Below are 12,291 nucleotides of genomic sequence, written 5' to 3'. Positions count from 1 at the left end.
ACTGTATTATGACAGCACTTTTTTAAACTAAATTTCAATATCGTGATAATACCGCATACCGTGATAAAAGCATTAGCAATTAATCGCAACATGAAAAATTGATACCGGCATATCCCTAGTCAAAGAACATGCGGTGGTCGGTATTACGAATGAGTGAGCTAAGCAAACTAACAAACAATAATCAATCTCTCACAGGCAGTCTCTCAGTCTTACTAACATACAGAGCAAATGGCTGCAATATAACAAAGAGTGAAAAATTTAAGGGGGTCTGAATACTTTCCGTACCCACTGTATCTGTAACTAACTAGCAGAGTCAAGCAGAGCAAACACAGCAAGTGAGCAGAAGGCTGATGCAGGAAGTGACGAAGGAGGCTTTTATAGGCAGCTAGGAGTCAGCTGACTGGGCAGGGCGTGGCACCAATTAAACTGCAGGAACCAATCGGTCTTCTTCCTGGACAGAGACACAAACACCTCCCAAAACAAAAGAAAACACAGAAATAGAACAAAAGCGACGTAAAATAATTATTATATTAAATTATCTTCAAAATTGTATTACAGGAGATATAAAAGCTGTCTAAATCATCCTTTTAGTGGTGGGACTGTTCTAGTCAGACAAACTTTGTTATTCATCCACCAATGTACTTCCTGCAAGTGGAGTTAGCGCCAATGTAAACAGTAATTTGTGGATGGGTACCTCCCTTTCTGGTATACTCTCGCACATATGAGCATTACATAGTCAACACAGGAAAGTCTTTTAACTACTTGCTATACTTTCAAAACAATATTTTATTGTTTACTCGGGCATAGCTTTGTCCAACAGACTTCCAATGCAAGTGCATTACTCTACAAGCCATTCATATGGCCATTCCTCGATGGCCGAAGCGAAATAATTTTCATTGGTAATTACATCATGCCACAAGTGCCAATAACTGAGCTAAACCCCGAATTTTTCAGTTAAACAGATCTCTATATCACAGCCTTCACTGAAATGCTGTCTCTAGCTTTTGGATCATCACTGCATTCCTCGACTGTCTTTATGTGGATGGTGTGTAGGCTGTCCGTGAAGCAGGGCTGCATGTGTGTATCTGGGTTAAGGCAGGCTGAGAAGAGGGACAGGCGGCACTGAATGTGATAAAGTTATTTCTCTAATCTGGTTACATAAGTGACCAGTAATCTGTTCATTGTCTTTTTCCCCTCTGTCTAGAAGTGAGGAAACAGTAAGAGTGAAAAAATACAGGAAACTGGAATAATGTCAGGGAACAATAGGAATAATATTGATTTGCTGTGCTCTTCCTTTCTCAAGCTTCAATTTCTACATAAAACTGAAAGTCATTTATTTTAAACATTAGACGCAGACTATCATAAAATTGCATAGGCTACATTTCATATGACCAAATCTGACTAAAACATATTCTCTCCTGAATCCATTTTCAAACCAAAATTTTGTGTAGGAGATGCAAGATGATGTCAGTTCAACAACATGACAAAAATGTACAGAATCAGCATATAAATACAAATTATAAATATAAAGTGTTCCCTGATGACAACAAGGAAGGACTATGGCAGTACCATGATTTGAATAGATTATTGGGTAACATTTACAAGTAATTGCGTGGATTATTTTACATTTTTCCGAGAGAACTTCTCACAAAAAAAAATATAACACCCAATTGTAGGCACATGAATTTGTTCTTAAACTTGTTTTAATTTAAATAAATTTGGAGTATTATAAATGATATCATATGTCATATGCCCAAGGTCAGTCACTTACATAAAACACGCCCAAATCATCTCCATATAAAGGCTTTTTTCCTTACTGCCTTTCCTTGACAGGACTTTATTCAACATATGACACTCTCTAAAAAACGCTCTTGCCTGACAGCATGCACAGAGCAGATCCTCAGGCAATGCCAAGTGTGCCATCCTCAAAACCAGTTCAAACACAATAAACATTTTAAGACGACCCAGATTACAAACTCTCATTCTCACAGCTCAAACTATAACGCAAGCTTTTTCACTGTATATGATGAAATAGATTTAAGATGAAATGTTTATGTATAAAATTTCATCTGAATTGCATGGCTGCTAGGGCTGTCAAAACGGCTGAAAAACTACATTCGAATTTTGTACTTAAAATAACACGACTATCTTTGAAAAAAGTGCATAATGTTTAAAATGTTTATAAACCAATTATAATTAATTAAGTTGCCGATATGGCTAGGAACTATACTCCGCAAAGTTCCTTGATTATTACGCCGGAATGAGAGTATAGTTCCTAGCCATATCGGCCTAGAAAATCGCAACTTTTCATTTTCCGTCGGTCTTAGTACATGATATAACTACAGAAGAGTCAAGTTTTAAAGGGGTCATATGATGCGATTTCAAGTTTTCCTTTCTCTTTGGAGTGTTACAAGCTGATTGTGCATAGATAAGAACCCTGAAGTTGCAAAGACTAAAGTCTCAAAACCAAAGAGATATTCTTTATCAAAGTTAAGACTGCCACGCCCCCCTAAAACGGCTCGTTCTAACACGCCCCCACATATCTACCTCACTATGTGGAAATATTTGCATAATGCGCCCAAATGTGCACGCAAAGAAAGAAGGCGTGGTTTCAGTAACCGCAGCTAGTGTTGAAGCAGCCATGTCAGGGAGACGCTGTGTGTTTCTAGGCGAAAGCAAAAGCACTTTATTTGGCCTTCCGAAAGTAGATGCATTTAGGAATCTTTAAGATCACTTACAACAGAACAGCAATGCATTTTATGGACTACCGTTTCGTGAACCTAGGAGAGGAGGTAATTCTGACTTTGCTATGACAATCTGGCGCTTCTGAATCAGCGACTGTTTTGTTGTTAGTTTAAGTATTTGCTATTGACTGTTCAAATGCGGAGTTTTGCGCATCGTGTGTGTGCGCGCATGTGTGTGTGTCAGAAAGAGAGAGAGAGAGAGAGAGAGAGAGAGAGAGAGAGAGAGAGAGAGAGAGAGAGAGAGAGAGAGAGAGAGAGAGAGAGAGAGAGAGAGAGAGAGAGAGAGAGAGAGAGAGAGAGAGAGAGAGAGAGAGAGAGAGAGAGAGAGAGAGAGAGAGAGAGAGAGAGAGAGAGAGAGAGAGAGAGAGAGAGAGAGAGAGAGAGAGAGAGAGAGAGAGAGAGAGAGAGAGAGAGAGAGAGAGAGAGAGAGAGAGAGAGAGAGAGAGAGAGAGAGAGAGAGAGAGAGAGAGAGAGAGAGAGAGAGAGAGAGAATTTATTTTGAAAGATGAAGCTCGCGATTATGGTAAGGGGCGTTACATTTCCGACGAGTGCTTGCGGTGTTCGGTCAATCACAATGCACTGGGTCAGCTGGCCAATCAGAGCAGACTGCGCTTGTCGGAAGGATGGACTTTGTAGAAAACGAAGCGTTTAAGAGAGGCGGGGCATAGAGGACCTACAATAATGTACAGTATTTGAAAAATAATGTGTTTTTTGAACATTAAAGCATGTCAACATATTCTGTTACACCAAATACACAAAAAAATTATCTTTAAAAAAAGCATCATATGACCCCTTTAAATAGGAAAAATATCGAAACTCCTTGGTCAACCAAGTGGAAAACGGTAAAACTCAACTGTTTAACTCTAGGGGAGTTGGAAAATGAGCCTATTTTCAAAAATAGTGAAGTGTTCCTTTAAGGTTCGCTCATTAGAGGGTGGTGCCTGGATTGCTGCTCCTCTGCAGCGTTCAGGTGAGTATGACATTTAAAACATTATAATGCAATGACACTTACATCGTCATCGCATCTCGTTGTCCACTGATAAGGCTGCCTCCTTAACGCACACCTAAAATTCGAATGCAATGTTTTTGCATTCGAATGTGGATTTTTATTTTAAATTCGACGAATACTCGAAATTCGAATTATTTTTTGACAGCCCTAATGGCTGCATTCAAAATTGCATACATCTGTACTATATAGGGTACTAGGCAAAAAACAGCATGTGAAGAGTAGTATGTCCAAATTTACAGTATTTAGCAGTAGGCTAAAAGTTCCGAGATGACCTATACTTTGGGTGAGATTCTGAAATGCGCATTCCATGGACACTTTACAATCCCATGAAGCCACAGGAGAGGATTTGTGAACACCAACACAACTGTCACATGACAATGACAACATGGTGAATGTAGTACATCCATATTAAATTCTTGCTATACAGAACATACTTTTATTAATGGTCACAAACGAATTATTTATTCAAAAGAAGTATCTACCAACTATGTGATTTCTGATGCAGTCTATGTGCTTCATGGAAAAGTGTGGTTTCGGTTGTTCCCACATTTTTTCAGTTAATTTAAAATACATTTAGTACAAAAGCTATTGGTGAATCATGATTTGCTCGTACTCAAGTTTTCACGCACAAATTTGAGTGTAAACAAATACGTTTAGTGAATGAGATGCATTGTGTTTCTTCGTTTACTAGTATTATTAGCTAGTGCTTAATTTCCCAGAAATCCTTCAGAAATGCTTGCCGTCTGTTCAATGTCACATGATAAATTCAATTATCATACATTGACCCAATTTGAAAAAAAAAACAGGGTTTTAATATATAACAACATCATCCTACTCCAGTAGTCAAAGCCATTCCCAGTGTTAATTTTAAGTAATGAAGCGCTGAATATCTTACCTCAGATGAAGTGATAATTGGTTGCCCTTGAATGATCATTAAATCACCCATGGCTTTATTATATTCACTATTAAAATCATATCTTATACACTGGAGAAAAAAAGCAAATGGAAATGGCAGTGGCAGTGTGAGAGATGTCCTGCTGTAAAGCCATATGGTACGTGAGCAGACAGTAAGGTCAAACTTCTAATTAAAAATCCATAGACAACACTACAGACTACCAACATGAACTAAATGCTGCTCAACCATTGAAATGCATTAACAGGGATAAAAATAGGACTTCCTAGCCTAGGTAAGAAAGGTTAAACACGTTTACATGAATCAGCTAACTGTCTATAAGCCTTCAAATGTGTGAAAAGAAACAGACTAGAATTTGAGAGCTGAGAACATTAAAGAATAAACTTTTCATCATTATGAGACTTGTAAGATAATATTACAGTTCGATTTAAACTGTTTATTGGCAGCAAGGTTGATGTGAAGCTAACAAGCAGCATGTTACGACAATTAGCATCTGCATACAGGCAACAAATTTTAAGTTTTGTTCTGCAACATTAATTATGAAAACCTTGAATTTTGAAGCCAGTGCTTTTTGAAAACACAAGCTGCAAACAAAATTAAGATACCTTGTTCATGCACAAACTGAAAAAGGCATTATTATTATTATTACATAAAAAATTAATATTATGTATCTAGGCTACAACTGATGATTTTGTCAACTGACAAAAAGTTATCAAAATTTATTAGTTTGACGCTTCTGCAATCTTAGATTTGTAAACACACAAAATGTAATAACGAATCATTTCAGGACCACTACTACAATTCATGGAACCGGAGACAACATTTTTGTGGGGTCCCCTTCTCCCACAGTCCCAAATGAGCAGTCCCCCTCTCTAGTCACAAGGAACAACCTTCCCAGTTGTTCTCTCTTACCATGCTCTGCTTGTTTTGTTCAGCTTGTTTTTGAACGAATCACCTGACTGAATGAATGACTGACTCAAGACACGCGAAAAGACAGTCACTTGATAGGGTCACTGAACTAATCAGTGAATTCAAAAGAATCGATTCACTGAAATGAGTCAAAATCAGTAGCAAAGGGCACAACACACGGTGCGTGTACATGTTTACATGGGCTTCCAGTGGAACATATATAGTAGTAATTCCCAAAAATATGCTGTGTATATGCAGACTGTTATGATCAGATGAGATTCATCTCGTTAACCCCATGACAGTCCAGGAATAGCCAAGCAGACCAGCATCCAAACATCAACAGCACTGACAGACCATGACAGATCACTGCAAAACCCGCAGCACACGCACGTCCTGAGACATCCACACACATAAACACCACGCATGAGCTATGAATAAGCTGACAGTAATGAACCACTGCAGACGAGCTGACACACACTCCCACCCTTTTCTCGATTTCTCTCTCTCTCTCTCTCTCTCTCTCTCTCTCTCCCTCTCTCTCTCTCTCTCTCTGGTGGGGCATGCTTGTTTACCTTCTTGTCGATGCGGACAGTGAAGACATCGCGGTCCCTCAGCGGCTCCCGACTGAGGACCAGGCCGTGATTGAATTCCTGTACCGGCTGATTCCGTTGAGCGGTTCGGTTGGAGTTCGACAAACCGATCAGTTTTCCGCTGCGCGAATGCAACTCAGCCGCCATCTTCGCACGGGCGGCGCGGTGCACGACACCGGGCGTCGTTTTGCGACAGCGGAGAGTCGCTTGTGGGCAATTCGCCATTGGCTCTGGGTATATTTGTTGGCATAAATAAATATCAGTTTGCGTGTAAATAGAATACAGCAAACGTGCGTGAGCCGATAAAACTGGATAAATGTGCTGGAGGTAGGTAATATGTGGATAAATACAGACAAATATATACTTAATCGCCATAGTTTACAACATCACAAATGAAGCTGATGAATTAAGCAACACTCACACGAAGAACTCAATTATATGATGACTTTAACAATTCTATAAATAACTATACTTTGGAATTATTTAAAACAGAGTTTTTTCCCCTAATGAAAGTAATTTAAACACAAACCTGATTAATCTATTACTGATATTAAAAAATAACCCAGATTTTAATTTGTGGGAGCTATACTAAAAAGTCCTCTAGGTGGCAGTGGATTGCAGAGAAACCTACATAACAACTGATATATGAAGCTCATGTAGCCAAAAACATTAGATGAACTTGACTTTATGTGTTCCAGGAGTTGTTTATTTATTTATTCGTTTTTGTTGCATAAAGATAATGTTTAAAATTTCTATTTTAAATAAATAAATACAATTCCTGTGTTCCAGGGGTTGATTTATTGTTATATAAAGATGTTTAAAACTATTTAAAATATATTAATAATTATCTTTTCCTGATTTTGCTCTGTCAAATTTCATTTATTTATAGATTTTGTTTTATTGTTGTCATAAACGTAAAAGTCTTAAAATATGAACTTCCATTATGAAGTATTACATGTTTAACTGTGATAACTATGAACAATAACATAAAAAAATAAATAATTTAAATTCATTTTTCAAGTATTATGACCTACAGTGGTGCATCAGTTCTACCACAACAATTTCTCCATCAGAATACACACACACACACACACACACACACACACGCTACTTGACTAAAAAGATATAATGTCTAGATTACACTAACATTAGGCTGCTTTTAGCTGTACCCTGGAGTTGGTCCACTCTTCGGCTATGAAACTTAGTAAGTAAATAATTAAATTAATTCAATTAGCATAACGTGTATCTGCAATCTCACAGGCTGACTATAGGACTATATGACTATCGGCTAACTCGGCTAACACACACACACACACACACACACACACACACACACACACACATATATATATATTTATTTATTTATTTTGATTGATTGATTGATTGATTATACTAGGTGTATTTTGGATACACTATATTTGTAATGTAGACAAAACAAAGTTGGGCTGAAAAAGAGTTAGGGTTGATTATCAGACTAACCCATAATTAATTAATATTAATGATTAATTGTGTGTTTGTTTTACATAACCTGCACATTTTTTGTATAACTTCATGGAATGATACATTAATGAAACAACAAATGTTTTATTGATCTTGATTTATTTTATTGACTAAAAGATTTTCATTGAAAATCATTCCCTTTTAGATGCATTTGTAAACAGAGTTCAAAGGAATTTACCTTTTACAATCATTAATGTACTGAAAAGATGTACCATTGCATTTCAAATGTATTTTATTGCTCACTATAACATAGCCCTTCAGTACATTTTTGGAGGTTTTTGGTCAACTGAACATTGAGCATTTTTAAATAGGCCTACCTATGACAGATATAAGATGTGTGGAACATGAAGGTAATCTTAGAGTTTAGCCTGCCAGGATGAATGTCTTGTATCTCTATTAAGTGAGTTCATTCATTGCTTCTGTAGGACAGCTGTGAGATGACACCGCTGTGTGTTTGTACAATGCCCGATCAAGATCAATGACCTGGCCTTGGACAAGGATTTTCTCCAGACACCCACGCAGGTCATGTGTACTTTTTGCCTTCTCGCTGTCACCTGAAAAGCCAAAAGACAAAAAAAAGGGTTCAGTGAATTAACTAAATCAAATCTCTGCTTCAATGTGAAGAAGTAGGATTTGTTTAATGCAAAAAAAAATTGTCTACTTGACAGAAACAAGTGAAACATACAGAATTTAACACAGAATATAAAGGATATTGGCGAATGGAGGTGTACTTCAGCATGGAAATTCTTGCTTACTTCCACCTCGCAAATTTACCTGGCACTCCCCCAAAAGTCAGTAGCATCCCTTTTTTCCACATGGAGAAAAAGTCCAGACTTTCCTTTTCAAGCTCTGTTACGCTGTTTACCACAAGTGAATGTTTCAGTATGGTGAAAGTAAGTGTTTCAGGTTCACGGGGAAGGGCAACACTTTCCGATCCCTCTTTCAGGCCCAACTGCACCTCCTGTTACAGTGCAAATACATGGGTTACACTTTACAATAGGGTCCCATTAGTTAACATTAGTTGATGCATTAGCTCAAATTTACTTACATTGAGCAAAGCATTTGTTACAGTATTTATTAATCTTTGTAAATTTTAGTTTATAAAAATACAACTGTTCATTGTTAGTTTATGTCACCTCAGGACCATTAAATAATATTAACAGGTACTCTTTTTGATTTTTAATAAAGTATTTGTAAATGTTTAAATTAACATTAACTTTGATTAATAAATTAAAGATTAATAAATGCTTTATTTTTCATTATTAGTTCATGTTAACTAATGTAATGTTATCAAATGGAACCTTATTGTAAAGTGTAACCAATAAATGTTATGACAAGATTGCTTGTAATAGTACATTTATAGTACATAGTACAATAGTGTACATTTAAACAAAAGACCAGATGTTAATATAAATCAGTTTTCTTTGTAATAATCATTAGCGGCGTCATCATTTAAATGTCAATAGCATTTCATTAATGATACAAAGGATTTTTTTTTTTACTCTGTACATACCTTGACATCTTTATTCCCATCTAACACTGCCAAAATATACTCAAATCCTGTGCTTTGGAGACTCAACATTGTCCCAGTCCAGGATCCGAAGATCTCCACTGTAATACCGGCCTCTTCTGTCTTAAGTCCAGGAAGATCTGTCATGATATGTACATGGAAGGATAATGTCATCCAACCTGCAATGCGAGTTTAAACATGCATGATTTTTCGCTCACCAGATGTATTAAACATAGCCACTCCAGTTCCTGGAAAATAGCTCCCTTTCTTGATCTCGGAGAAGCAGGGCCGGGGTTCCCATGTTGAGTCTGTATCCCAGGTGGTGCTGAGATTTAACCAATGCCCTCCTCTTATACAAGCATCTATTTCTGGCTCAAACTGAGAAATAAAATAAAGGAAAGGATATTTAATGTGGCCAGTCAATGCTATCACTGATAATTAGTTATTATTAGTTATTTTTCATATGAATGGAAAATACAAGTAAACGTACTGGATGGAAGAGCTTTTGTTTGTCCACCAGCATGCCACCAAGAGCAAGACGTATCTTTCCTGTTAGGTCATCTTCCACCAGTTTAGAATGGAGGCCGACTACAAGCTCTACCTTGTTGTTTACCTCTAGCACCACAAATTTGCCCTCATTGCGCAACTCCAGCTGTCCAAAACCAACAAAGATATGTATATACACTACTTTTTTAGATATGTATATACACTACCTTTCAAATGTTTGGGGTCAGTAAGACATTTTTAAAGAAATTAATACTTTTATTCAGCAAGAATGCATTAAATTGATCAAAAGCAAAGTTTTCAACATTGATAATATAAAGAAATGTTTCTTGAGAATCAAATTAGCTTATTAGAATGATTTCTGAAGGATCATGTTACAGTGAAAACTGGAGTAATGGGTGATGAAAATTCAGCTTTGCCATCGCAGGAATTTTAAATTGCATTTTAAAATATATTACAATAGAAAACAGTTCTTTTAAATTGCAATAATATTTCACAATATTACTGTATTTTTTAACAAATAAATGCAGCCATGTTGAGCATAAAAGACTTTCAAAAACATTAAAAAAACATACAGACCCACATTTTTCAACTGTGGTCTATATAGGAGCATAGACATAGGGTTGTTGCTTTAAATTCCTATCAGGCTTCAGAGAAATCAGTAGAGATTAAGAAAAGATAAAGGCCTGGTTTCACAGACAGGGCTTAGACTAAGCCGGTATAAGGCCATAGTTCAAATAGGACATTTAAGTAATTTTTATTGACATGCCTTAGAAAAAAAACATTACTGGTGTGGATCTTGAGACAATACAAGGCCACTGACATATTGTAAGATCAATCAGTGCAAGTTTCTTTCAGTTGAAACAGTTTAGACTTACATGTTAGTCTAGGACTAGGCTTAAACCTTGTCTGTGAAACCGTTTACCAAGTGCCAGGCCCCATCATTGAGTTTGCGACCTCCCTTTACGCTCACTAAGATGTCTGCTTTCCCAATCTGCATTTCAGGTATGCCATCACGCAGTGAAAGCACAAACCAGTCCTGTCCTTCTTTGGTGTCTCCATAAAAGACAGCCCCCTCTGGATCAAGGGTCCGAAACTCAAAGAAAGATCTGATGCTGTATGTGCGAGGTAAGACAGGATGTTTGAATTAGATACACGATGAGTAACTACTGCAATTGAGCGCCAAGAAATTACAATTTAGAAAGCAAAGCGAAATCGAGTCAACTCACCTCGTGATGTCAGAGAGATTTGCGCTCATCTGCATTAAGGGAGTCCATTTGGACTGTCTGTGTGCAAGATTGATGACTCCCTTGCTGGATATCTGTCTCAGTCATACCAAAAATCAGAAAATGGTTTTGACATCATACAACAATCATATAGCAGCCAAGAATGCTCAGATTACGTTTAGACATATCTCTCGCACTCTCGCTAAAGGCTAGGTAAACACATGCATCTGCGATATCCCCAGACAAGCTGCCAGTGTAAATACTGCTGCCCCGGGCAAGTGTGGAACCAGGGTTCAGCGAATTCAGAGACAAATATGCCAACTGTGCAACGAATTTGTCAGCTAAAGTTGTTTCCAAGCGAGCCATTTAGCTCTCATGTAATACATTTTAAAATGTAGAATTTGGACATGTTAGCAGATGCATAGGCACTGTTATACCAAAATGATTTCATTTAGCATGCCAATACTGGTTCAGGATTTTTTTTTTTAAATAGGAAAATTATAATTATTACAAGAAAGAGCTTAGATGTTTTTTATAAACTGTATACATTCACTATATTTTAGTAAATACACTCAAAATGTATATAAGCCTATTTTTTCTATTTATGCATTAATTAAATTTAAAAACATCCATCAAACTGAATTGTGTAATCCTTTAAATGTCATACATGGAATAAAGAAATTTAAATGAATAATAAAAACATCAGTTTTATAAAATGTAATGTAAATCCAAATAACAAATTTTCAGTTTATGTGATTAAAAAAAATATACATTATACAATATTGTCTATTAAAGGGGTCATATGATGCGATTTCAATTTTTCCTTTCTCTTTGGAGTGTTACAAGCACTTGGTGCATAAAGAAGATCTGTAAAGTTGCAAAGACTAAAGTCTCAAATCCAAAAAAATATTTTTTATAAAAGTTAAGAGTCAGCCACGCCTACCTAAAACGACTCGTTCTAACACGCCCCCACATATCTACATCACGATGTGGGAAGATTTGCATAACACCGCCCAAATGTTCATGCAAAGAAAGAAGGCGTAACTTTTATTCTCGCTGTAGTATTGTTGCCGCCGCCGCTGCCATGTCGTGAAGGCACTGTGTGTTCTGGTCGCTGAGGAAATCGGCTTTCACCGTGGACGAAGCGGAGTCCAGCCCGGGGTCGTCACATGTGGTTGCCGAAAGCCCGCCGGCCGCACCATTCTCAAGCCCACCGGCCATCGCTCGCTCACTCAGCACGCCGGCCTCCGCTCACTCTAGCCGCCGCCGCTCACTCTAGCCGCCGCCGCTCACTCTAGCCCGCCGTGTGTGACGCTGTGTTTCGTTGTAAAAGCGAAACTACTTTGTTTGGCCTTCCAAAAATGGACACGACTAGAAATCAGTGGT

General features: G+C 37.4%; 2 protein-coding genes across 2 annotated transcripts in view; both read right to left on the bottom strand.

The window, feature by feature from the left end:
* LOC107665870 (neuralized-like protein 4) overlaps positions 1-6,367 on the bottom strand; it is a 24,652-nt gene extending 18,285 nt beyond the window's left edge. Inside the window, exon 1 of the mRNA XM_016456923.1 lies at positions 6,148-6,367. Within this exon, the coding sequence (XP_016312409.1) occupies positions 6,148-6,312 (165 nt within the window). The 5' untranslated portion in view covers positions 6,313-6,367. The remainder of the gene's footprint in view (positions 1-6,147) is intronic.
* A 1,415-nt stretch (positions 6,368-7,782) lies between these two features.
* Positions 7,783-12,291, bottom strand: part of LOC107665891 (sex hormone-binding globulin-like) — a 5,800-nt gene continuing 1,291 nt past the window's right edge. Inside the window, exons 2-8 of the mRNA XM_016456954.1 lie at positions 10,909-11,000; positions 10,605-10,794; positions 9,666-9,827; positions 9,394-9,553; positions 9,179-9,315; positions 8,440-8,626; positions 7,783-8,219 (exon numbers count right to left, since the gene is read on the bottom strand). Coding sequence (XP_016312440.1) covers positions 8,062-8,219; positions 8,440-8,626; positions 9,179-9,315; positions 9,394-9,553; positions 9,666-9,827; positions 10,605-10,794; positions 10,909-11,000 — 1,086 coding nt within the window. The 3' untranslated portion in view covers positions 7,783-8,061. The remainder of the gene's footprint in view (positions 8,220-8,439; positions 8,627-9,178; positions 9,316-9,393; positions 9,554-9,665; positions 9,828-10,604; positions 10,795-10,908; positions 11,001-12,291) is intronic.

This window comes from Sinocyclocheilus anshuiensis, unplaced genomic scaffold, assembly GCF_001515605.1.
Source record: "Sinocyclocheilus anshuiensis isolate Anshui unplaced genomic scaffold, SAMN03320099.WGS_v1.1 scaffold647, whole genome shotgun sequence".
Lineage (NCBI taxonomy): Eukaryota > Metazoa > Chordata > Actinopteri > Cypriniformes > Cyprinidae > Sinocyclocheilus > Sinocyclocheilus anshuiensis.
The sequence above is the reverse complement of the archived record's forward strand: the minus strand, read 5'-3'. Positions and strand labels throughout refer to the sequence as shown.